This window comes from Cyanistes caeruleus, chromosome 3 (assembly GCF_971803275.1).
Source record: "Cyanistes caeruleus chromosome 3, bCyaCae1.hap1.1, whole genome shotgun sequence".
Lineage (NCBI taxonomy): Eukaryota > Metazoa > Chordata > Aves > Passeriformes > Paridae > Cyanistes > Cyanistes caeruleus.
The window spans coordinates 65,892,958-65,918,392 of record NC_141703.1 but is presented as its reverse complement, the minus strand read 5'-3'; the positions used below and the strand labels follow the sequence as shown (position 1 = coordinate 65,918,392).

At 35.3% G+C, this 25,435-nt stretch overlaps 1 protein-coding gene across 19 annotated transcripts in view; it reads left to right on the top strand.

Annotated features, from left to right (window-relative positions):
* NBEA (neurobeachin) overlaps positions 1-25,435 on the top strand; it is a 460,255-nt gene that overhangs the window by 396,031 nt on the left and 38,789 nt on the right. For all 19 annotated transcript variants that reach the window (XM_086881592.1, XM_086881590.1, XM_086881589.1 and 16 more), the window contains 2 exons: positions 5,884-6,036; positions 16,453-16,620. In XM_086881592.1, coding sequence (XP_086737718.1) covers positions 5,884-6,036; positions 16,453-16,620 — 321 coding nt within the window. The remainder of the gene's footprint in view (positions 1-5,883; positions 6,037-16,452; positions 16,621-25,435) is intronic.

Sequence of the window (25,435 nt, the reverse complement as noted above, 5' to 3'; positions counted from 1 at the left end):
AAGAAATAGAATTAATACAGTATGTGCTGTGTTAGAGTGGAAACACACAAGGGAGAACCTGGATAACACAGTTTATTTTATTGTGTCTCCCTTTATCAACATCGACCTTCTCTCGAGATAATCAGTACAAGCTGGAGGAAGAATGAACGTTCGCGGGCTGACCTTTGAGGAAGCAAGTCACCCGGAAATGACCATAACTTGGCCAGTCAGCTTGCACATTTTTTCCTTTCTAAACCAACCCCCCCCTCCTCCAGTTTTTGGTAACATTGACTTCCCCAGAACCTCCTGTTCAGACACTAATCTTTCCTAATACCTCTCAAACTTGTTATATTACTTTCTGAATAGTCTGTTTAGAATTTGGAAAGGTAGCTCTGACAAAATGTCAGTAAAGTGCCTTAGTGTGAAACGGAGGAACTCATGACTGACTCATTGACCCAGTACTAGACTCTTGTGGAATTAATGGATGCCAGGGGATCAACCTTTTGGGAGGAAAAGAAAGAAAGAAAGAAAGAAAAAGAAATTGAAGCTTTAAAACCTTGAAGTGAATTATACTAGAAAAGTGAAAACGTCTGGGTTGAATTTGATTTCATTGGGAGGCCATAAAATGGTATACCCTTAGCAAAACATATTAAACAGAAATGTCAGATTTAATGCAAGTGATGTACAATTATAATAGTGTTAATAGCAATCCTCTATCACCTGAAGACATATTTTTAAAGTTTAATTTCTCAGCAGTTTGGATTTGTCACAGGCTTGTAAATTAGAAAATGCATTTGGGGGATGTTTTCTTATATGAAGACACAAGACATACAGTACTGTTAACTATACCATGGGGTTTTAGTATAACTGTTAAAATAAACAAGAGATCACATTTACAGACAAGAAATGTCTGTTATAATATTCATTTTGCTTTTTTTTATACACCCTTCAGAAGCTTTACTGCATTGTTCTTCATGTGAGAAGAGCCAAGCTTCTTGGGCAGTTTGAAAGGCAGCTGACTATTAAATGATAGAAAGCTAACCTGTCTTATTAGAAGTGTGAATGAAAGGGGAGCAGAGGAGGTTACCAGCTGGTGAAATGTCAAGGACAGCTAGACAGAAATTACTGCAAATAGATTTAGATCACTAAAATCCCTATTTTTATTAACTCTTTGAACTCTAGATATTTCTTGTGGTAAGAAATTACCCATGACAGGGAATGTATTCAGAAAGCATTATTTAGAACCATTAATATATTTTGGCAAGAGCAATGAAACCAATAACATTTACTGAATAGTGTCAGTTAATGCAAAATTATAGGTCAGCTGAGTTGCATACAATAACACATGCATTTAAAATGCTTAATTGGTATGTGAATATTTTAAAAATTCCAGACTTTTAAAAGAACATTGACTTTCTGTGTCTTCTTTCTTTGCATTCCCTCATTTTATGCCTGCTATAACTTGTAGGGGAGCTGTTTTATGGGTTTGTTTGTTTTGATATTTTCTTTTATGTCTTGATTTGCACTGGCTGACACAATGTGTGTATTGTAAGAAAAAAGTATTTTGAGATTTGTGTTTCATGAACGTTTGTAGCTTGAAACCTAAATTTCTCAAAGTCACGGTAGTTTCAAACCAGCACTTCTTTGCACAGACCTGGCTTTACATTTGCATTTTACCACTAGTGCCACTGAAGGTGCAACAGAAGTTTTTAGAAACCTCTTATCAACTATTTTGTCTGTCAAGCAGAAAGCAGATTGGGAGACAAAGGTCCTCTGTGTCCTATCCCTTGACGTAAATACTATTTCTGAGATACATTTTTCCCCTGCTAATTTTTGAGTCTCCTCGTTCCTATCTACAGGGAGAATTTAACAATGACACTTCTAAAGTATGAAGCTGGTGGTTTGTAAAAAGCTGTGTTGCCTGACAAATTACACTCTCCTCTGAAATGAATGAAAAATAGCAGATGCTGTCAGAAAAGTATGCAATCTCCATCTCCAGTGTAAAGACTACAAAAGCTGACAAAAACATTTACTTTGGCTTCTGTGTGATGAACATGTGACAAAATATGATATGGCCAAAGTATATAAAGAAGTAATTAAGTTATAGACTGTTTAGCAATAATTATGCTAGCTGATTTGGGAAAGTTAGAGGGATATTTTGCATTTCTGTACCAAAAACAGTGGAGCAATGCATCATTGTCCTTAATTTAGACTTTTAGGAGCTTGAAGGCTGTAAATCTGGTAAATAATGCTTTTCAAACATGTAATAAACAATGCAAAGATAAAACAGTGGGTTTTTTTCTCTCTATTTGGGATGGATTGATAGCTAGGATAAGGGAAAATGGACTCAGATTGTATAATGAAGGATTCAGACCAATTGTTAGGTAAACTTTCACCAGATGAAGAACACTGAGACCAGTTGATAGAAGAATTACGGAATTGCTCTCACTCAGATCTGAGACAAAGAGGGCAGGATATCTGTCATAGCTGAACCTCATCTGGAATGGAGGAATGGACACAGTCACCTCTCTAAATATCACCCTGAAACACCTATTTATTTGAGGTATCTGCTCCCTGTCTGTAACAGAAAAAGCAACAAAAGAGTGGCTGTCTCTAGTCATAATCTTTCTTAGAATATCAACTGGCACATACCTGTTTGTAAAACAAAGAAAATCCAAACTCTGGCTGAGAAAAATGTCAATAGGTTTTGAAAATAACTCTAGCCCTCGCTAGTGTTATCTCTTCCTGCATTCTTTTGTGCATTTTTGCAGCTTTCAGTGGCTTCTTAGTTAGCACGATTCTCTCTGGGCCCCAGTTGTCATCTTGTAGTCTCCTCTGAGGTTCACTCCTGTCTGTTCCTTCCTTTTCCCAGAAACCTCCTGGGCTCCATCCTTGCTGCCTCACTGTCCTTGCTAATCCTTCCTCTCTCTGCCTCTCCCAGTTTATACTTCTCTTAGCGAAACATGCTCATGGACCCTGGGGAAGAGAATATTTGCCCTTCTATCCCCAGCCACTGCCTGCCATTGGCATGAGATAGAGGAGACAGCTTCTTCAATTTCTCACAGCAGAATAAACAGTGTACACATAAAAACAAAATTTTTATCATGCATCTCTTTCTTGGCTGTATTTCTTTGCTTCTAAGTAGCTAAATACATGAATTTTAAGTTCATGCATACAGGGTGCCACAGGCTTTCATACTGGGCCTGTGTTTTAGTACATATTAATTCATCCTCTAGAAATGAGAAGGGGATATATTTATCTGAGCTATTTTTAAGTGCAGTGGTTTCTTAGTCTAGTAAATAGTGGAAACAGCAAAATTACAAGAGGAATATCAAAAGCTATGAAAGAAAATTGAATGGTTAATACAAAGTATGGGAAATATGTAAGTATCTGGGAAAGGTCACATGAGACATGGCTCACATTTCAAGAAAAGGTTCGATTCATGCTAAATTGCACTCAAATAAGCAACATAATTGTAGGCTGCACTAAAAAAAACATTGAAGATAATTCTGAGACTGTAATACAGTGGGTTAGTTAATTTTTTTTAAATACTATGTTTAGTGTTTTTACTTTGAGTGAAAAAATCCTTAAACGACCTACCAGGAGATGCGTAATTGAAATGATTAGGGTTCTAGGGAGAGTGTTATTTGAAGAGGATTTAGAAGTCTGGCACTGGTTAATTTCCAGAGCACAGGAATAAGACAGTTCAAACTAAACATACACAACACAATAAATCTTATAAAGAAAGTTAATCACATACTTCTGTTTATTCTATTTCTATTTATGTTTTCTGCTGTACCAGACAAGGGAACATTAAATTACCCTGAAAGCAAAGAGCAACAAAGATAAACTTAGTAAATAGAAATACCATTAAAAATACTCAGTGACTTAAATCCCTTTTTTTCTAGATACCCCAACAACCAAAAGGTTAGTAGAATTCAGTTAAACACTAGATGCGTCTCTGGGTAGCACAAATCTTTCAGGTATGTTAGATGTAAAAGTCCACAGTTACATGCTATGACATTTAAAACTGAAAAAGGGAATTTAACAAATAACATTTCTTTAATGGAATCATATGACACTGTTGCTGTGACATTGCAGGTTAGTATGCCACTGCATTGAGTAAAAATTGATAGTAATCAAAACTAGTGGTATGTGCTTCAAGGCTTTTATAGAAAGTAGAAACAAACTTTGCTAACTTTTTCCTTAATGAATTCTGTTTCGCTTGAATATTTGCTTTAAGATTAATTTTGACTATTTGATATTTCTGAGGTTCTTATGAATCTTTCCTTTTTTTAAGGCAATGCTCTTAGTTTGTCAGTGATTTGTGTGGTAACATATGTTGGGTTATGAGTTCTGAGTTAATGATTTGTTGAAGCCCTGAAAGATTTCTGTATAGTTTTCTCCAGCTGTGAGGATCATTCATTCTTCTTTGGGCTCCATTAGAGAAAACCAAAAGACTTTCTCTGGAACCTGAGATTTAGTGAATCATGTTTTGGGGGAAGGGGATAAGTTTTCTTTTAGAAATACTCTGGATAAATTAGAGGTGTGTATAATAAAACTTAAGTATTAAATTAGTCTTTTTTCTTTTAACATTATGGGATATTCAGGATTTCTCTTTCATTAGCTTTTTTTTTTTTTTTCTCTAGCTGCTGTTTTATGATGTACTACATCTAATAATTTAATTATTTTTTTCTGCTTGGAATTGCAGCTTGCTTCATAATGAGTTATTCAGGTTCAGGCATGTCTCAGTTGGTTAATGTTTTATACCAGTTAGATACTGATTGGATTAGCATTTTAGTGTAACCTATATTAGTATACTATGATGTAAAGAAGTAATTAAATTGCCTTCCTAAACATACTTAAAATTGTAGAAAATACACTTTCTTTTTTTTTTCTACTTAATAAATTTGAAAGGATGCTTTAACTGCTCTATTCTCTATGGAGTTGGAGATCAGATTTAATTAGATAAGTTTGTGTCTGCTGTGGGGTATGTTTTTGCTTTGCACGTCTGCAGCCTTTGAAAGGACCACAAAGAGACTCAGATTTCAGGTGCTGTGTCATCAATTTTGATCGATTTACACAACTGAATGCCATAATGCTTTTAACAATGTTATTTGGTGAATTTAATCCATATCTGGGTATTAGAGAAGAGAAAGCAGGCCTTAAAGCGTTTTTGTTTCTATTGCAGTTCAATACTTAATGCTAAAATAACAGAAACAAAGAGCAATATTCATTATATCAAAATGAATTCCTGTTTAGCTGTCCTGGGAAATAGGAAAAACTTCACACCCTAAGTTACCTATAATTATTATATGTTGCAGTTACTGATCTTTCACATTTTAAGTATGATGTATATCTGTTTGAAAGACACTTGTTGTACTGATATTTTTCACTCTGTGTTTTCTTGAATTTTTCTTACAGTAGAAAAAGATAATTCACCATGTATTATTTTTCATTATATTGGTAATCAACTTAGCACCTTTGCTTCTGCAATTAAAGAATGAAAGAAAGATCACGATACTGTTATATCTGCAAATTTTCCCCTTTTACATATTTTTGTTAAATAGTAATTAAGAAATCAAATATATTTTCATATTGAAGGCTCAGCATAAATTTTCTTGTACCTCTTATTCTGGTCTCCTTTATTCATATGCACTGCCTTGTCTAAATTTGTGCTTTTCATAAAAACAGATATGGGAAAAACAAAGTTTTTCATTATGCAGAATACATTTGATTTTAAGTCAAAGAAAGCGGGTCATAAAATTTCTTAAAAAAAGTGCACAGAAACATAAACAAGACCAGGAATGCTTTAATATGTAGTACAAGAGAGCCTGATCTTGGGAGCACCATTTGGCATCTCTGTTAAATGTGATGTCTTATTGTGTGTTTTCTCCCTCCTAGGAGTTAATTCCAGAATTTTACTACCTACCCGAGATGTTTGTCAACAGTAATGGATACAATCTAGGAATCAGGGAAGATGAAATTGTTGTGAATGACGTTGATCTCCCTCCATGGGCCAAGAAGCCTGAAGACTTCGTCCGCATCAACAGGATGGTAAGCTGTACTTCAATTTAGTCTAAGGGGTTCCACATTTTAGCAAGCTAACCTAATTCTGTTTTTCATCTCTTTAGAAATAGATTTAGAGAAATAAAATAAAAAAAGTGAAGGAGAATTTGCATTCTGTTTGCTTGACAGAACCCTTTATTTTATAGTAGATTTTCCTTCCATGTGCCCAAATTATGGAAACTTAAATTCAGTTATTTACTCTCTCATGAAAAAGCATCAGACGTGCATGAGCCTGGCAGTACAAGACAGCCTGAAAAATTTATATCTGTTCCTCCCCACCATCTTCTACATCAAAAAATAAAAGAATACTATAAATGCTGATATCTTGCAAGCCATCTTGTAGTTGTTATTCACTTGAAGGTATGCACTTCCCGTTCATCAGAGATGAACTGGAAGTGTAGAAATGTGAACATAAGCAAACAACTGCAGTCTTTGAAGAAATTCTGCAAAAGAACTTCTCTGATGTAAATCATCATGGGACCTTCAGAATTTAAGCAGAAAGAACATTTCTGATGTAAGATTTTCTTTTTAAATTTTGATAGACAATTATTTTATAATAGAAAAAAATAATACATGTGTATGCTTTTAGTAATGTTTAGGAACAGCAAGGTATATTCAGATGCTTTGGCCAGCAATACTTCAATTTATGGTTTTGTTGTGGAAGTAGTTCTTTCTTAAAATGTATATTGCTTGTCTTTCAGGACTGTGGTTGCAGTAAGATGTGGGTTTCCATACAGTTGCTGAACTGTTCAGTTTATGCATTATTCCCAATAGTGCTTTTGTGGTAGCATTGCAAATCTAGCTGTGTTGATTTGTTGGGGCTTTTTTTCTGATCAGTTTGGTAATTTAATTTTAAGAACTGTCTATTTAAAGAAAATTGTTCTTCAGTAGTTGATAGGAAAAAAATAGTTCTATGAAGTTCAAGAGAATAGAATATTCTAAAAACAAACCTATTCCTAGATGTAGATGATTTAGAAGTGTTCTCCATTTAGAGTAAGTGGTTTGACATATGTACAACAGTCTCTTAAGGAAGTGATGGCAACCTCATCACTTGAGACATATGAAATGTACTACACAACCAGGAGAAATGTATTCTGTCATTGATAGATTAGTCTGTCATTGACAGGAAGAGGCTGAACAACATTTCTTGACTGTTTTCTCTTATACCGCATGTACTGGAAAATTCTTTTTAAAAACTAGTATTTGCCACAGCTGATGAAAAGAAGTTCAAGTGCAATTTTGCTAGAAAAGAAGGAGGTGTACTGAAAGGATCACTGGAGTACATTAGAATTCTCAAGTGTGGGATGTGCAGTCACAGGTCGGTGTCTCTGGAGTGCCTCTGTTGCTGCACAGAGCCCTTTTTTGAGTTGTGGTTGTGGCTAAACCCAAACTGAGCCCAGGTGTAAGCGCACTAAAGTCAACCTAGAGGTTTAGTTTTGACATCTGAAAGAACAAAAGTGTGAAAATGGAGAAGGAAGCTGCCACCTATTAGGGAATATAATGAGAGATGCCTATTAAGGACTTCCATTATTAAACTTTGTAAAGAATCTTCCTTTTATCTTAAATTGCATTTTATTAATCTTATCTTCCACAATGTTGGAATTATTACTAGGAGGATAAAAGGCACTATAAGACTGCATAAGAGATAAGATAGAGTGCATAGAGATAAGAGATCATTTGAAAAAATCTTAAGCTTTAGTTTATTTTGTTTCCCTTGTGCAATTCCTGCTTTTATAAAGTAGCGTAGCAACTCTCCTCTGCTAAAAGTTTTGTGCTGTTGAAGAAAACAGCTGCTTACAAGAATTTAGAATATAGCATTTAGGCTTCCTTAGGGCTGCAGGACTTGATAGTGAGGTAATGACTGATTCCACGTGTGTAAGTATGCTCAGACTGCCAGGAGACAGACAAACTAATGTTAAGACTAGAGAAATATCATAATTAAAGTACATAATTGAGTACTTCTCAGATTCTAAAATCATGAATTGTCACCCATTTGTATCAGACACTCCCTCTACTGTTTTCCAGCCCTTTCCTCACAGATGTGAGCATTATGCCATTTTTGTACAGTTTTGCCAGGAGGCAGTTTCTGCATGGCCTTTATTCACCCCTTCATCTACTTTCAGCAAGAGCATGATCAGTAGCTAAAATTCGTCTCTACATAGATACATGCTATCTTCAAATGAGCAGTCAGGAAGCTTGCAAATGATAATAAAGTTAGGAACTGCCTACAAAACAGGAGAAAGAGCCATAGATTTATTTATTAAATGCAGAAAATAGACTGAAAATCACCTTGAGTGGAAAGAATTGAAGATAATAAGAGGCAGAAGTCTGGGGAAAAAAAACAGTACCAAAAATAGAGCAGTAGCAAGGTAGGGGTGACAATGAACAGCAATTAGATTAGATAAAACTCTGTAATTCTATATCCACCAGAAGTAAATGTATTTTGATGCCATCTATAGAGACTAATTACATTATGGAGGATGTAAAAAGTTGTACCTATCTATAGTCCTTTCGAGACTGCACCTGGAATATTGGATTCACTTCTGGGTGACTGGAAAACAGAAGCATTCACATTTGGATGGAGTTCAGAGGATAAATGTAAAGTGAATAACTTTGGGAGTTTAAAGAGCATGATATATGCATAGTATTTTACAAAGCTCATTATGAAGAGCAAGTAGCTAAAGAAGGATAATCCTTTTCATGAAAATGCAGATAGTATGTGTAGCAAGAAGTAATGGAATTACATTTTGAAAATATAATAATTTGAATGTGTAATAATTTTTCAGAAAAACTTCCTCATGTGAGGTTTTATTAACACATACAACAAACTGCCAGTACCCTGTCTTTTTGGTCACCAAAATGAAACTGTTCTAAGGAACAAATACAAAGGGATTGGAAAGTTTGACATTCCCTACCTAATGTCTGATTCCATTATTTGAACCGGCCAGCAGATGTATTATTCAGTTAGGTCATCCTCAGGCCAGGCTTTGGCTGTTATACAAGAATCTATCTTGTGGAAAAAAAATAGCCTGGGTGTGATGCTAACGTGTAAAACACAGCCAGCTTGTGCAAGCCTGGAATTTCTACAGCAACTTAGCAAAGCAAATAGAGAATGTGTTTATAGAAAACGAAGGAATATTTCAAGTAATGGTTATCCTGATCCCTTATCTAATAAAATCAGCAGTAGTAATTTCATTTCAGTGGGGAGAACCTTATTTGCTAGTGCATAAAATACAATGGGATCTTTTTTCCCCTAGCTGATGCTGTTTTCTTATGTTAGGTTGTTTTTTTTTCTTTTGGTGCTTTCTGCAGGCATATATTATGTGTAATTTTATGTGGGAGTAAATACAAATCCTTATATACTACTTGCACATTTATGAATGTATGCATTTTCTTTAATTAACAGCAAGAATATCTTCATTTCATCCTGATACTTAGAAATACAACACAGAACAGCCTAGGAAACATCACAGAGGCACAGTGTCATAAATCAGCACAATTTAACCAACTGGTTAACAAGCTTTACTAAAATTCTGTGCAAATGAATAAATAGCAGGCAGGGGTTTTATGTTGTATAATTTGATTGTATAGTATAATTTGGTTGCTTTACACTTCAAACTAAACAGAAGTAGAAGTAGAAATGTTTTTTCATCCAAAGAGATTCCTTTAAACTTGTGAAAATTAGACTTATTGTAAAGACTGGAAAAGACAGTCAAGTTACTTTTAAGACCTATCTTCAACATTTGATATATACATCAGGGATTGTTGTAGCAGTTTTATTTATCCATACAAAGCTAGACTGATTACTGTGGAGTTACTCATGAAACATTAATAAAGCACTATGTTCAATGCTAACATGATTATGGTCTGACCTCAGCAACGGTACAAAGGACAGAGGCAGAAAGTGTCCCTGATAACATTACCCTAATGCTGGGCTCATCAATCATAATCTCCCAGTTTACCAGGGGAAAAAAAAAAAAAATCCACGCATAAAACCTTCCACAGATGTGCATCTGTAGTCCTGCTCAGCCTCTCAGTCCCCACAGACTCAGAGCAGTCCAGGAGCCAGAAATAGAACAGACTCAGTCAGTAAGTCAAGCATGTTAAATCAAGGCAGGGAACACCACTGTGAAACACTGAAGCACAGCTTTTATAATAAGCATTCTTTAGTTTTGAAACAAAAGATGCAAGATTGTGTAATTCAAAGTTAATTATAATGATATTTTAATTATGGCTTATGCACATATTAAATTACAAATTGCAGTGCTGAGTAAAATGTATTCACTATAAATTATATTTTTGAGAGACTAAACAATGTCTTGTTTTTGTTACACATATTTTGTTCCTATTACATAACTGTTACTGAGATTGAATTTTCTTTCTGTCTCTGAAATGATTTATTTGCACTCCTCTGCTGCCAACTGCATTTTTATACCATTCCCTGGCTATTCAGAAGCATGCATAAAATTTCATAATTAAAAAGCTTCTTGAATAGTCATTAGAAATATCTAGTATGAAATCTCTGTGCTATGAGAATATGGACGATCTTTTCCTCCCAGATCTTTTCCTCCTCACCATTCAGCAGCAGACGATGTTTCTTTTCCACCAGATAAGCAGTAGATAAGACTTGATATAACTTCCTCAAAAGTAGCTTTGATTGTATTTTTTGTATTGCCAAGGTTATGCAATTAAAACTTACACAGCCAAAAGAGGTTTCAATACTCTTCAGATTTTTCAATGACTTTCAGCAGTGATTTTTTTTTCTAACTTCCTAAACTGCTGAAGAATCTTATTTATATCATGAAGATGCTTATATAAAGGGTCAGTTTCTCTTTCTCATCCTGAATAACCCAAATCTATATAACGTACTTCTGTGTCTCTTCTATCAAAATATTATTTTGCTTAAAAGAACATAACTAAGGTGAGATAGCAGTATTTCCTGAAATACTTCATAAGAAAAGTCAAAGATTTCACTTTGATAGTCAGTGCAAGCAACTGAGGAAGAGAAATATTTGGTGGAGAGAATCTGCAATGGCTGCAGAGGAGCATGGATATGAGGGGAGAGGAGAGAAACCCAGCTCACAGGCTGAAATGGCTGATGATCTGTTTTTGAGCAGATCTGTAAAATGAAACTGTCAGAATAATTATAAGAAAATAACTTTAAATATGCTACATATAATTTAATAACAACATGGAAAACTTTTTGGAGAGACTGACAGCATATGGATATGGAGGGCAAGGCAGCAAGGCAGGAACTACAGAAAGAGAAGGTGCAACCATGGTCCAAGAAGCAGCATCAGAGATTTCCACTTCTCCAGTGACAAAAAAATACCTGGATAGCATATTTTATAAATCCAGAACTTCTGATATTTTACACAGCACATGGTCTGTATTACAATAAAAACCATTGCTTCCTACTGATGTGCTGTGAAAAATACTTCTAATATCAAACTAGAATGAGTATAAGGGAAAGCGTGCAGTGTTCATAAAGATCATAAAGAGCTATAGTAAGAAGTAATTTGGTTTATAATAACTTTATTTAGTTTTAAAGTAAACTTATTAATACCTCATTCTATTTTAAAACAGCTATATGTCAGGTTTCCAGCCTGTGGAATATGTGCACGTACACTTGCCTGCAAACACGCAAAACCCACAAAATATGTATACACTAGATAATAGTGTATATATAATTAGTGTATGTATATATATATAAAATTATGCTTGCAATTTACCTATTAGCAATAAAAGTCACTCCACTGGAAACAATAACATGGTAAACACCTTCCTTAAAACAAAATCCGTGAAAAAAACTTGACTGGAATGTTGCTGCTTGAAAATGACTAATAACTGTTCAAACAAGTTCATTTTGGGAGTGCTTGAATAAAACTTTGTTTTGGGTACATTTTAATTATGATAGATAACAAGATGGATGTTGGCTTGTGTTTAACTTTAAGAATCTTTAAAAAAATACTATATAATTATAAAAATACATAATTATATAAGTAATAATAATAATTATTATTTTAGAAAAATTTTGTATAGTTCATATTAAAAAATGCTCATAAAATTACAGCCCTCAAAATAATTTAAATCCAAAATGCTAATTTTTATGGCCATCATTTTATGGCCTATTTTAAGGATATTATTGTTATCTTTTTCTGTATGTTTTTCCTACTGTATCTACAAATTATCTTTTATACAGAAAATTCCCTCACCCTATTCCCTACTGAGCATTGCATATTCTTGAGAAACCAAACGATGTACCGTTGACAGTGAGCAGCTCATAAATTTTCAGGAGGCACTTACATGGAGGGGGGGTAGCCTGTGCATTAGAGCAAATTAGGGAGAGGATTCTGCAAGACTAGCTTTGCAGAAGTACTTGGAAGAAACACCAGCGAACCAGGTCAGACCTAATTCAAGAAGCTTTCCCACGCCTAAAATAAATCCAGATTATAAAGCCTTGACCCACTGAGGGTGAGGTAAGACTTTATAGCATTTTGGTAGCCCTTTCCTGAGGGCATCTTTCCTGTTTTTCATGCCTGGTGCCATGCCCCACAGGACGCCCTGACTGGGAGGCCATGAACATCACACAGCACCCATTTCATCCTGCAGCTGGAGGCTGCATCATCCTGGAGCTGTGAGGTGCTAAGGCCATGAAGAGCCATTCTTCACAGCTCTGGCTCTTCTCTCCACCTTCTACTCTGGTCCTTTATCTAAATCCTGCACCTCACCAGTGTTACACCACTCTTCTGAAATATATAGTTCAAAATAATTATGTTCCCTTGCTATAAATTTCCTCCGTTTCTTCAAGAAACTAAGGTTATTCCCCGAGGAATTAAGGACCATTATACCTGTAAACACAGTACAATAAATCTGTTTAAATAATTGGACAAAGACATGGTATGCAGCTGTTAAAAAGTAGCTAATTTATTTTGTTATTAAATAACCATATTAAATAACCATGTAAATATAGAAGTTCTCCAAACCTGCCAGGGTAAATAAAACCTTCTCTAGAATGAAAATCTGATGAGTAAGAGCTGGTCATGTAAGTGGAAACTGCCTTAGGGAAATATAACATGTATGTTCAACTCTCTTAACTCTTCCAACTTGAAAAGGCTGAAAAAAGTGCAATCCCCCTCATGAACAAGACTGACAAACTGGTAGCAATGGACAAAGTACTCAAGGTACTTTTTACCTTAGCCTTCAGTGGCAACCTCTCTTCTCACACCTCTCGAGTGATTGGACTGCAAACTGGGGACTCAGGGAGCAAAGTCCCTCCCACTTTAAGAGAAGATCATTTGTGGCCACCTGAGGAGCCTGAACATGCATCTATGGCACCTGATGAGTTGCATCCCAGAGAGATCAGCTGAGGGAATCAACTGATCTAGTTGTCAAGCCACTCTCCATGAAATGTCATGGCAATCAGGAGAAGACCCTGGTGATTGGAAAGGGGACAATATTGCTCCCATTTTTAGAAGGGGTAGAAAAGAGGACCCTGGGAACTACTGACCACCTGTGTGCCTGGGAAGGCCATGGAACAGATCCTTCTAGAAGCTGTGCTAAGGCACGTGGAGGGCAGGGAGGTGATTCAGGACAGCCAACAAAACTTCCCCAGGGGAAAGTCCTTTCTGACCAAGCAAGTGGTCTTCAATGATGGAGTGACTGCATCAGTGGACAAGGGAACAGTTTCAGGTGTCATCTGTCTGGACTTGTTTAAGGCTTTTGACATGTTCCTTTGCAACATCCTTCTCTCTAAACTGGTGAGAGATGGATTTGATGGTTGGAGTCTTCAGTGGGTAAGGAATTGATTGGACAGTTGCATCGGCTCAGTGTCCGCATAGACATCAGTGGTGGTCTGCACTGGCACCAGTACCATTTAATATCTTCAACAATGACATAGACAGAAGGATCGAGTGCACCCTCATCAGAATTGCAGATGTTTCCAAGCTAAGTGCTCTGGCTGACACACCTGAGGGCTGGGATATCAACCAGAGGGACCAGAAGAAGTATGAGAAGTGGCACATGGGAATCTCACGAGGCTCAACAAGACCAAGTACAAGGTGCTGTGCCTGGATCAGGGCAACCCCCAGTATCCACACAGGCTGGGGGATGAACAGATGGAGAGCAGCCCTGCCAAGCAGGGCATGGGGATGCTGGTGGCTGAGAGACTGGACATGAGCCAATAAAGTCTGACTGCAGGTTGGAAGGCCAACTTCATCCTGGGCTGCATTAACAGCCCAGGTCGAGGGAGGTGTTCTTGCCCTTCTGCTCTGCTCTGCAGAGACCCCACCTGGAGTGCTGCATCCAGCTCTGGGGCCCTCAGGAAGGACATGGACCTGTTAGAGTGAGTCCTCAGGAGGGTCACAAAGATGACAGGGGTCTGGATTTTCTCTCTTATGAAGACAAGGCTGAGAGAGCTGGGCTTGTCCAGCCTTAAGAAGACTCTGGGGAGACCTTACTGTGACCTTTCAGTACTTAAAGGGGCCTATAAGAAAGATGGGGATAAACTTTTTAGAATAACTTATTGAGATATGGAAGTGGGTAATGGTTTTAAATGAAAATAAGATAGATCAGACAAGATATAAGGAATACGCTTTTTGTAGTCAGGATGGTGAAACACTGGGCAAAGTTTCCCAGAGATGTGATGAATGTTTCATCTCTGGGAGCATTCAAGGTCAGGCAGGACAAGGCTCTGAGCAACTTGAAGTATTTGAAGATATCCCAGTTCATAGCAGTGGGGTTGGGCTAAATGACCTTGTGAGGTCCCTTCCAACTCAAACTGTGCACTGGTTCCATGTTTTTGTGATTCTAACACCAGTGAAAGGATGTTAGATGAGAAAAGTGTGAAATATGCTCATTTAAACCAAGCATCGGCTTTTTTCAAAGATATTGTCTGACCTTTGAGTAATCAAAAGTTCTACTGTTTTCCTGAAATGCTCTTAATATTCCAGAAGTAAAAATGGTAATTTTATTAATAAAATGCCTAATAATTATTTTTTGTTAATTGCATTTTAATAAATAAATAATATATACAGATCAAAAGAAACTTGAAACATGCAGAGTTCCATTGCTCAAGAGAACTCTTAAGCTGATTACTGTAAATTGATTTGAGGTGGATTCTAGAAAGATAACTGGCTTTAAATTCTAAATTCTTAAAAAGCTTTATTACATACAAAAGGAACATTAAAAATGGAGCATTTAAAAGTAAGGAAGTGCTTTGCTTTATTGGTTGTTGCTGTGGCATACTTAATTTTATCTTTGCATGCTAGCATCCTGCATGCTAATTGAGGTAAAAGTCCTATGGAAAAGATTATATGGAATAATATGGATGTAGTTGCTGACTATATCATGTCATATGCACACAGTACAGTATCATTGAGGATATGACATTTTAAAATGATTTGTTGAGAGGCATGCTCTGAAACTAAATAGTATTTGTTTAATTGTACTTAGTATTAAGCCATGTTAATACTATTTTAATAATGATGCATTATGCATATGATGGCTTCTGATTTTGAAAAGGAAACAACAAAATTTTGTCTGGTTGTCTGCAACATTTCTTTATAGTTTTTTATGGTATGCTGAACTTAAGCCCAAGAAAACTGAGCTACATGTCAGCTCTTAAGCCTGAGTCTTCCCATCCATTCTCATCAGAGATAGTAGTCACTAGTTTTGACAGAAAAGGGTCCAGTTTTCCACCAAAGCACAGAAAGTTCCTTTTCCATGAGGAGCATTACAGGGAAAATCTCTGAGGAATGGTTGCATGGTGACCCAGCCATGGTTTGCCTTGTCTGTGGCTATTCCTGCTTGTGGGGTGGTGAGGAGAGGGCTGCTGCCAGTAAACAGATATCAGGTACTTCAGTGCCTGATGATTAGTTCTGAAGCAGCCTTCATTTGATATAAATAAACAAAATAAATAATCTTTTCCCAAAGTTTATCAGCTTGTAAAATCTGAAATTTTCTCAGGAAAACATGAAACTCTGTTATAGCTGGGAAGTGTTTTGCTGAGTAGTGGCACTGTGATAAAAACAATGGAGGAATTTCCATTTTAGATTTAAGACTAATTATAACTAGCTTGAAAATGATTTGGAAGACTGCTTTTTAGAATTCTCTTTCCCATTTCCATATTTATTTATTTTTTGACAATTTACCTAACCTACCTGAAAAGCCCAGAAATTATTAAAATACTTGCAGCTAGGAGAAACCCAGTAGCTGAGACAAAATTTAGCATGATATAAAGGTGAAGGAAAAAGAGAATATCCTTTTACTGCTTGTCTCAGTAGAATAAGTTAAATTTTTTAATGTTTGAAAAATTTCAAATTTATCAAATTAGCCTGAAGAGAACATGTAATGATGCCTGCTATGTTTTCTCAGTTGGTTCCTAATCCTGAATTTCACTTGCAGGCTTTGGAAAGCGAGTTTGTATCATGTCAGCTTCATCAGTGGATTGACCTTATATTTGGCTACAAGCAACGAGGACCAGAAGCTGTGCGTGCACTCAACGTTTTCCACTACCTAACATATGAAGGCTCTGTGAACCTGGACAGTATCACTGATCCTGTCCTCAGGGAGGTAGGTGTTTACTGTCATTTCATGCTAAAAACTGCTGTCATCTCGCAAGAAATGGTACTTTTCCCGTCTTTCACTGCTGGAAAAAATGGATGTGTTTGACTTGATTCAGAATTTAGGCCCCAGGTGATTTCAAAAGCAAGTATGAATGAACTATCAATAAAACAAATAGACCTAATAGATTTAATATTCAGTTATGGTGTAGGAAATTATAACGGAATGTATAATCTTTAATATAGAGTATGCTATGTTTTATAATTTACTTGTATTAAGTTCAATTGAAACCAAAAAATTGGAAAAGAATCCTGGATCATAGTCATAAAGGAAAAAAATCTAACATTTACAGTCAGATGATGTTAGTGAGACTGTGGCTGAAAAAGATATATTTTCTAGAGTGACTGTAGCAAATATATAAACTACTTTTGATCACATAAAGTATAGTCAAACTGTTACCAAAATAGAAAATGTCTTCTATTTGTTGTGCATTTAAGTAATTATGTTTATATATTTGTGTGGATTATATATATATATATATATATATATATATATATATATATACACACACACAAGTGAGTGTTTTAAGTTAATCAGTAATTTTAAAAAAAAAAATGTTCTAGATATCCTGGTATGTTTCCTTCCAGTGACTGTATTTGTTTTCACTAAAACTAATAATTTTAATGATGGTTTTCTAGTACCTATTAATTTGCATGATGATTTTCTAGTACCATTCATTTGTTGGCTAAAACAATTGAAATTTGATGAAAAGTGTGAGGAAGCAACAGCTGCTAGATGAGTACTGCTGTGATGAAGCTCTACACACAATCTTCCATTCCCCCAGATAGCTGCCATCTGCTGTATGCAAAACAGTAATAATGTACATTGCCAGCCAATGGGGTTTTGTTTGTTTGTTTGTTTCCAATCTTGGACACAGAAATTTGCAGATTTCAGAAAGAAGTAGATTCTAGAAAGCATTCATTCAGCTAACTACTGAGTTTTGTCATTTTTGTTTTGTTTTTTTTTTTAGCAGTGCATTGATGTATTCTGTTACATTTTGTGATTTTTGGGAGCAGAACTAAAAAACCATTCAGACCCCAGGCTTCCTAGAACTGGTTTTCACTACATACACTGCAAAGCTTATATTTTCTAAACAATTAATATTTCCTTAATTATAAGATTGGCTAGAATTGCTTTGACTCTTCCTGCCTCAAATATTTAATATTGACATCTACATAATAATTTTCTGGATTTAAAATTTTGAGCATGAGAGGAGTCATGCTCTTCTAGAGATAAGAAGAAACAATGCTTTTTAAAGTATAGAACAGGTGTCAAGCACCATGAATACAAGGGATTTGCATGGCTTAGGGTCCGGATCTGCATGGGCAGACTTCTATGTCTTGACTTTTAGGGTCTACTCCCACAGGGCAGCTTGTAGGATTGAGGTCTATCTGTCTGTCTGTCTGTCTGTGCACCTTATCTAACATTTTATGACATGATGAGACTCTTCAGCTCTCCTGGGGCTCTACTTGCATGCATAACTTGTCATCAGAAATTTAAGAAAATTCATGGAGACGTTTTTGTTCACTCACTTGTAAATCTAACCCACTCCCTTTAAATAAACCTCTTCTTAGGCAATTTTCACCATGTAAATCTAGAAGCTCAAATTAATCTTCATTGCAACAAGTAAGATTTGTACATAAAATTCATTGTTAGCAATGAGAAGGCAAAATGACCAGAAAAAAAAAAAAATCAATCATCCTTATTTTTGTTACATATGGATAATAAAATTGTATGCATCCGTTTGAAAAACATATGCTTTTTCCTCCAAGAGATCTCAGGAGTCTTGATTTTTGGTTTGATTTTTGGTCATAAGCAAGTTTAAAAATACTTTTAATTAATTTTTAATCTGAATTTATAGTACATGTTTAAATATAGATAGACTTAGACCTGCTTTCTGTTTTCCTGGGCTCTGTTTATGAAACTAGCAGACATTCTCTGACCAACAATAAAGCATTTGACATCTTGATGATATAGAGGATCATGTATTTGATGATATTTTCTGTTATGAATATATATGATGGGGTTTTTGCTTTTTTGTTGTTTGATTTGTGCTTGTTTGAGTTTGTTTGACTTTATTCTGGCTTTTGGTAAATATTCCAGAAAATAAATTTAAAGCAAAAAGATATTTAAAAGCCTCTGAAGACCCCTTGTAATTACAGAAATTAAGGATAGAAGCACTAATATCTTTAAAATAGTGAAAAGAGTTGTTTGTTGTATTTTGCAGTGGCAAGTGGTGGTATGTGGCATTTTATTTTAGAAACATTCCAATTTAGAATTAATTGCACCCTACAGTTATCTGGGAAAACGCATCTCTCAATATTAAAATGCTCTTGCTATTTATTTTGTAAATAAACGAAAATATTGCATTCCTGTGTCAGAGAAGATGGTGAATGTTCTCAGTAGATGGCTGTAAAATAAGCCAATCAATAATACAACCTTATTGACAGCAGCCATTATCAGACCAGTGGGCTCAAGTATGGCAGTAACAGCGGCCATAACTAATTTCATATTGAACTGAGTCCCAGCTGAATCTCTCCAGTGAAATAAGTCTCCAAATAAAAAATACCCTCCCATTCTGAGCTGATTGAAAGACATGATTTTAAAAGGTGGAGCCCTGTGACCTTATGCTATATCTTGGCCCTTCCACATTCACCCTTTGCTTGAGCACCTCACTTAACCACTAAAAAATGTGATCTTAGCTTTCTGTGAAGAACATTAAAGTTACTTCTGTAGTCATCTAGCTACAAAAAATATTCAGCAGTGGAACAACTGATCCCTGCCATTCCTTACATCTCTTATATGCTTTGGGAGCTGTCTAAGAAATCTCTACTGTTTAACAGTGGAGAAATGGCCATCCTGTGTAATTGTTCTTTGCAGATCTATTTAATTGCAGAGTTTCCATCTGACTTCCTTTCTTCATTTTCCATAAAGAAAACTCCTAATGATAGAAACCATAATACGGGGATAGCATTAAGTTTTACATTACTTCAGTTTATGAAATCACATACAGCTGCCTCTGTAATACCTCTTTGGCAATTTAAAATCTGCACTGGATGGGTTAAATAAACTGGTTTCATTTCAACATACTGAATTTGATTTTTGCAAACAACTTCAGAATTGCTGATACCACAAAAAATGATTGGTCATGATGACTTACCTCAAGTTCTTTCGAATGCAACAGGAAAGTCCTGATTTACATGCCCCATGGAATAAAAGTATAAAATTGAATTTCATGGTTTCAGTCTTTTATGATTAGAAATTGGTAAATTCTCCAGTTCTATCAGGTGTAATGCTCTCTTAGTCACATATTGCAAAATGATTCTCGTAATGAGGAGGAAAAAAATATGTAAAAATATGCAACAAAATAAAATAAACATTTTCCAGGTCCTAATCTTTTTTTTTTTTTTTTTTTGCTTCAGCCTTTTTTAAAGTAAAAGTAAAAGCAGTGAGGTGGAGAGGTGGAAGCTGAAACTTGAACAGCTTAAGGATATTGATTCATTCTCACTTGACAGGTGGAATAATGGTTGCAGCACTAACCACAGCAATTACAGCATTAAAATGTCAAGAAATTAGAGGTCAGAATAACAGATAATTTTCTTCCTTTTGTCAGATTAAAAATTGACATTCTTTGACAGCACAGGATTTCTGGCTGAGAAAATTATGACAGTTTAACTCATCTTGTACTTGTAAGGCAGTAATTGATAATGAACTTTACCATGACAGTCTTCTCCTGTGGAGAAACATGACAGAACATCCCTGGTACAAAGCCTGTATCTCTTTTTAATATGTAAACAGTAGTTATATTGGACATTAGATGTTATTTGGAATTGTCTTTACTGTTAGTTTACATCATAATCCAAATCCTTTTCCACTAGATAGACTTGGCTGACTTCAGGGAATTGTTGCTGAGAATGCTAATACAGAAAGAGCAATATAGGAAATACGGTTTATTTATAGTGCTTTGGTGTCACAGGTCCACTTCTTTGTTAAAATACAGTTCCTCCCCTGGTTTCTTCCAGAATATCTGTAAATTTTAGGAGCCCCTTTCTTCCCCAGACACCTGGAAATGGGGGCACTCAAAAACCCATTTAGTTGTGCTTTTTTGAGTTAGGAACCTGTATAACACAGAGTGCTGTGGCTGAAAGGAAACAAAACAGCCATACTGGCCACTAGAAAATGCAATAGATGAGACAAAATTATTTTTACTTATTACTGTCTTAATTTAATGCCCTGTAGATGAAACACAAAATAATTAACTGGACAATTTAGTGCATAAAAGGCTAATCACATGTAGTACTGAAAGCACATCTACTTGCAGAAAAGTACTATTTGGAGGCTTTTGATTTTTGATTTTGTTTGGCTTTGTGTTTTTTTTAAATCATAGCCAGATCTCTGCTTATTTATTTTTTTTACACTTTCACCTAGTTTGTGATTAGAAATCTTTTGAAAAAGAACATTTCATCTTTCAGTTTGCTTTGGACTTGAAGCTAACTTTGTATCAGCCGTGTGTTGAGCTGCAAATCCAGTTTAGCCATTCAGTACAATGACTTCCCTGTGACTGTTGCATCTTCACCATTTGCTTGCATCTCCCCAGTCCATCAGGAATTATTGCAAGAGCGTAGTAAAGCAAGTCAGTGTGAACCTAGTAGGCTCAGATATTTCTCCTGAGCACCTGTCAAGATACCTGAGCATACTTGCAACTCACACAGCAAATTGAAAAATTATTAAAATTGCTAGTGTTTGACAGGCAGTTGCTGTGCCCATAAACTAATCCTGGTAGGACAGTTTTTCTGGCAGCTAACAGAGCATATGGCCTATGCAATATTTATTTCTTTGCTGATGACTTGATATTTAGCATATTTAAATAATTTGAAAAGTCATAATGATGTGGTGTTCTTGCAGTGCTTTTCAGCTACCCTCATTTCTGGGTTATATTTTTCCTCTTATATTTTCTTCTGTTATCTCTTTCTTTGATCTGACAGGAATAACAAAGCATCCCCCTGGATCTGCTATAGTGAAATATGCCCACAGGAAGCAGAGTAGATCACATCAGTTTTCACTTCTTTTTTTTTTCTCTTTTTTTTTTTTTTCCCTCCTTGCTGAAACACTTTTTGCTACTACAGAGGGCTGACATGATAGGGCTGTCAAGACTCAGCAAGATAGATATATCTTTAACAAAGGGAGCTGGAGTGCTAGCCCTTCCCCAGTGACTGAACCTGGCAAATTTATGAGGAAAAAATTAACACACTCTTCTAATAGAACTATATAACACTTGCAAGGTAGAGCCAGCCCTTTCCACCAAGTGCTTGCTCTTCCTTTCTCTCAGAGTTATTCCTATTTATTCTGATTTCATTTTTAACTTGTAAAGATTTTTTCTTCTTCTGGGAGCTGTTTCTTTGATGTGACAAGAATATCAAAACCACCCCTATGGATCTGCTTGATTGAATTGTACCCAGCACTGGCCACTTATATGTTCACTTGTATTTAATTGCCTCCATACAAAGGATGGTCTTTGCATCCTTTCTAGGAGTAGTCCTGTTTAAGCATGAATATGTATTATGATGAAATTAGTTGGAAGCTGCATGTAGTATCAATGTCTGCTTTTTTCAAAGTTGGGTTAAGGAATTCAAGTAAAAGCTGTCATCAAAGTAGAAATAATTTTCCTGTATGCTAAGGGCCCTATTTTTCTCTGAGAAACGTGTATTGAATTCTGCTGACTTTTGTCAAGAACTCTACTTCTTATTCCCAAATAACGTTTTTCCTCAACATATAAAACAAGGATTTTTTTTCCAAATTTATACTGGTTTGGGGGGAAAAAACCTTTATTATTTTGTACTATTTTTGGCCTGTGTGTTTCATTGCATTACGAGATTATCAACAGAATATTAATGAATTTTTTTTAATGTTGCACTCTGGGATATGTATGTATGGATATAATATAATAATTTTTATGTCCTTCTTGTGAGTTTCAGAGCTCTGTATCATTCTCTAAGCAGAAAAGGAAGAGTTTTTATTTGCTGTTACTTTGTTATGATAACCCTCTGTCGATCAAGAAGCAAAACGCAGGGACTTTTTGAGGATAAGATATTTACTTCTGTAGGTAAAGATTCCTGTAGAAGACACAAAATACAGGAAAATACATATTAAATAAGAATATTCAATGAAGAATTAATATAAATTGCATGAGGTCAGTTACCACACAGTAATTGCCCAGTGTATAGACTTCTACTTGGATAATAATGTGTACACTTCCATATGTTTGTTGTTCAGAGGAAAGGGCTTTCAGAAGGTATTTGCTTCAGAACAACCAAAACATTTTAATTATGCATCCAATTTAACTATGAAATTACTTTTTGGGAGGACCTACCTACCCTAAGTAACACAAGCCACTTATGACAAGGAGTCAAGAATCATATTCTGATCCATAGGACTCCATGTTTAAAAACATCCTTCTACCATTGTTCAAAACAATTATCCACAGTTAGATTAATGATTGGTTGTGATGGCTTCAGTTAATGAATATATTAGAGGTGAGAAATATTTCAATATCAGTATTTCAAAGAATCCGTGATGATCTGAATTCATGAGCATTCCTGGATCATGCCATTACGTTTATGGGAATTCAGAACCTTTTCAGAATCAAGAAAAGACACAGTCAAAGTAAAACAAATGGCATTTGTTTGTGGCATACCAGTGGGGTTTTTGTCAAAAATGGCCAATTAGAAGGTTTGGAATTTGTTTATTATTTATTATACTTGTGATTAAAATGTTCTTTATCCAGGCAGAGCTAAGCACTGCCTCTAAATGAACACCACCAGCTTTACACTGAGCATTCAAATGGAAGAGCTGATGGTAACTTACTGAGCTGATGAGACATGAATCAGCCTATTTATTACATATTTCAGATCATTCATATGTCAAAGGAATACTGCAGTGAGTTTGTAAATAACTCATATTCCAGAAAATACCTTCTAATACTTCTGCCTACTTGAAGTATTATTTGGAATAAATTGTTTTTCCCATTCTCATCTACATTAGAAATTCCATGTGCATTTCAAACCCTGGAGTCTTACCCAAACTGAGTTTAATGTTTTGCCAATATGAAAAGAACATTAACCACAATTGTTCTCTTTTATTGCATAAATATATAAAATATAGATCTTGTGCACGAAAATTTCTTCTTTATTGTCTGGGTTTGTTTTTTTTTTTTCTCCATATGGATGACAGGTAACAATTATTGATTTTTAAAATTAGCAACAAGCATTTTCACATACACTTAAAGTAATATTTTATGCAAGAGAGAGAGATGTGGTAAAAATTACTGCAGCCAATTGTAACAGAAATAGCTGGAAGGGGCTTCTTTTTTCCTATTAGCACAGATTTCAGTTGTATTATGCTGTCATTACCTCAGCATAAATTAACCATTATTCAAAACATTTCCCACAGAGTAGTTTATTGGAACAGATATTACTCAGTCTAAGTATCTAGTCATTCACTTAGAAGGATGCAAAGCTGAGCTTTCTAAATGTTTTAAACATATTGATAATGTGCCTCTTTAATGCCATTCTGAAGCCTGTATACAGTATATCTATATTATTGTTTTCAATTTATGTCAAGAACAAAGTGAAGTTTTGAAGAATGTGTTCTGGGAAATAATCCAAACAGAATTATTTCTTTATAAACTAAACCCTGCAAATAACTGAGAACATTTATTTTAAATGTAACAGTATAACCTTGTTCCAAAACTGAAATTCTAATATACACTGAAACCTGATGAATACTGTATGCGACACCTTTCAGTATGTACGTTTTAACTAATTCTCCATCAGTCCTTTTTCACATGTGAATTCTGAAGGTTTGCCTGTTCTCTGAAATAGATCTTAGGTCCTGCAGTGGATAAATTGAAGGTTGGCAGATGGCTGGAGCCTCATCCTAAGCACAATTTGTAGTAAACATATAGGCTTTCAGAATCTCAGTACACCTTTTTAGGGTGAGAACAAGACAGATCTGTGATAGAAGGATGAAGCTGAGAGCAAAGAGATAAGCCTGCCTTTACTTTCTGTTAAGATGAAAAATGAAACTACTAATGTTATATTGCCACATTCTTTACTTGATTTTATTTCATTAACAAGAAAAGGTTTTATTCAAGGGGGTTTTAAATTTCTTTTTTGTCAAAGCAGAAGTAGATCATGAAGTCACATTTTTCATTTTGTATAGTTGTATGTTTATAAAAAAAGAACAAAAGATGCATACTAAATTTGTACTAGATACCTTGGTTTACTGAGCCTGTTCTACTTTCCAAGCATTAAAAATGTCTTCAGTCATCATGTTTTATTCCAATAATAAACCAGAAGAAAAAAACATCACAGCTAAAATGCATTCTTTGATGATTAAGCACCCTTTCCTCTTTTATTACTGCCCAGCTTTCAGAAGGCCTGTTCTGCTGTTTGCTTCCCTGTTTTCCTCATTTTCTTTTGTGTTTTCCTGAAGGGGAAGTTCTTCGTTGTAAAAAAAAGTAGAAATAAATATGATGTGTATGTTCTGCATCATGGCTTTCTGAAACATGTGTAAGTCATTCTTCTGGCAGCAAAGATCACTAATTTTTTGTGGTATTAATAACATTCATTTTCCACAACAATCATATTCTCTAGACTTAATCTTATACCTTTTTTATTTACTTCTACATTAAAGATGGCAGTGTCCCAGCAGTTCAAAAGATGACCTGCTTATGATTATCTGAATTCTTGTCAGCTACTGGCCA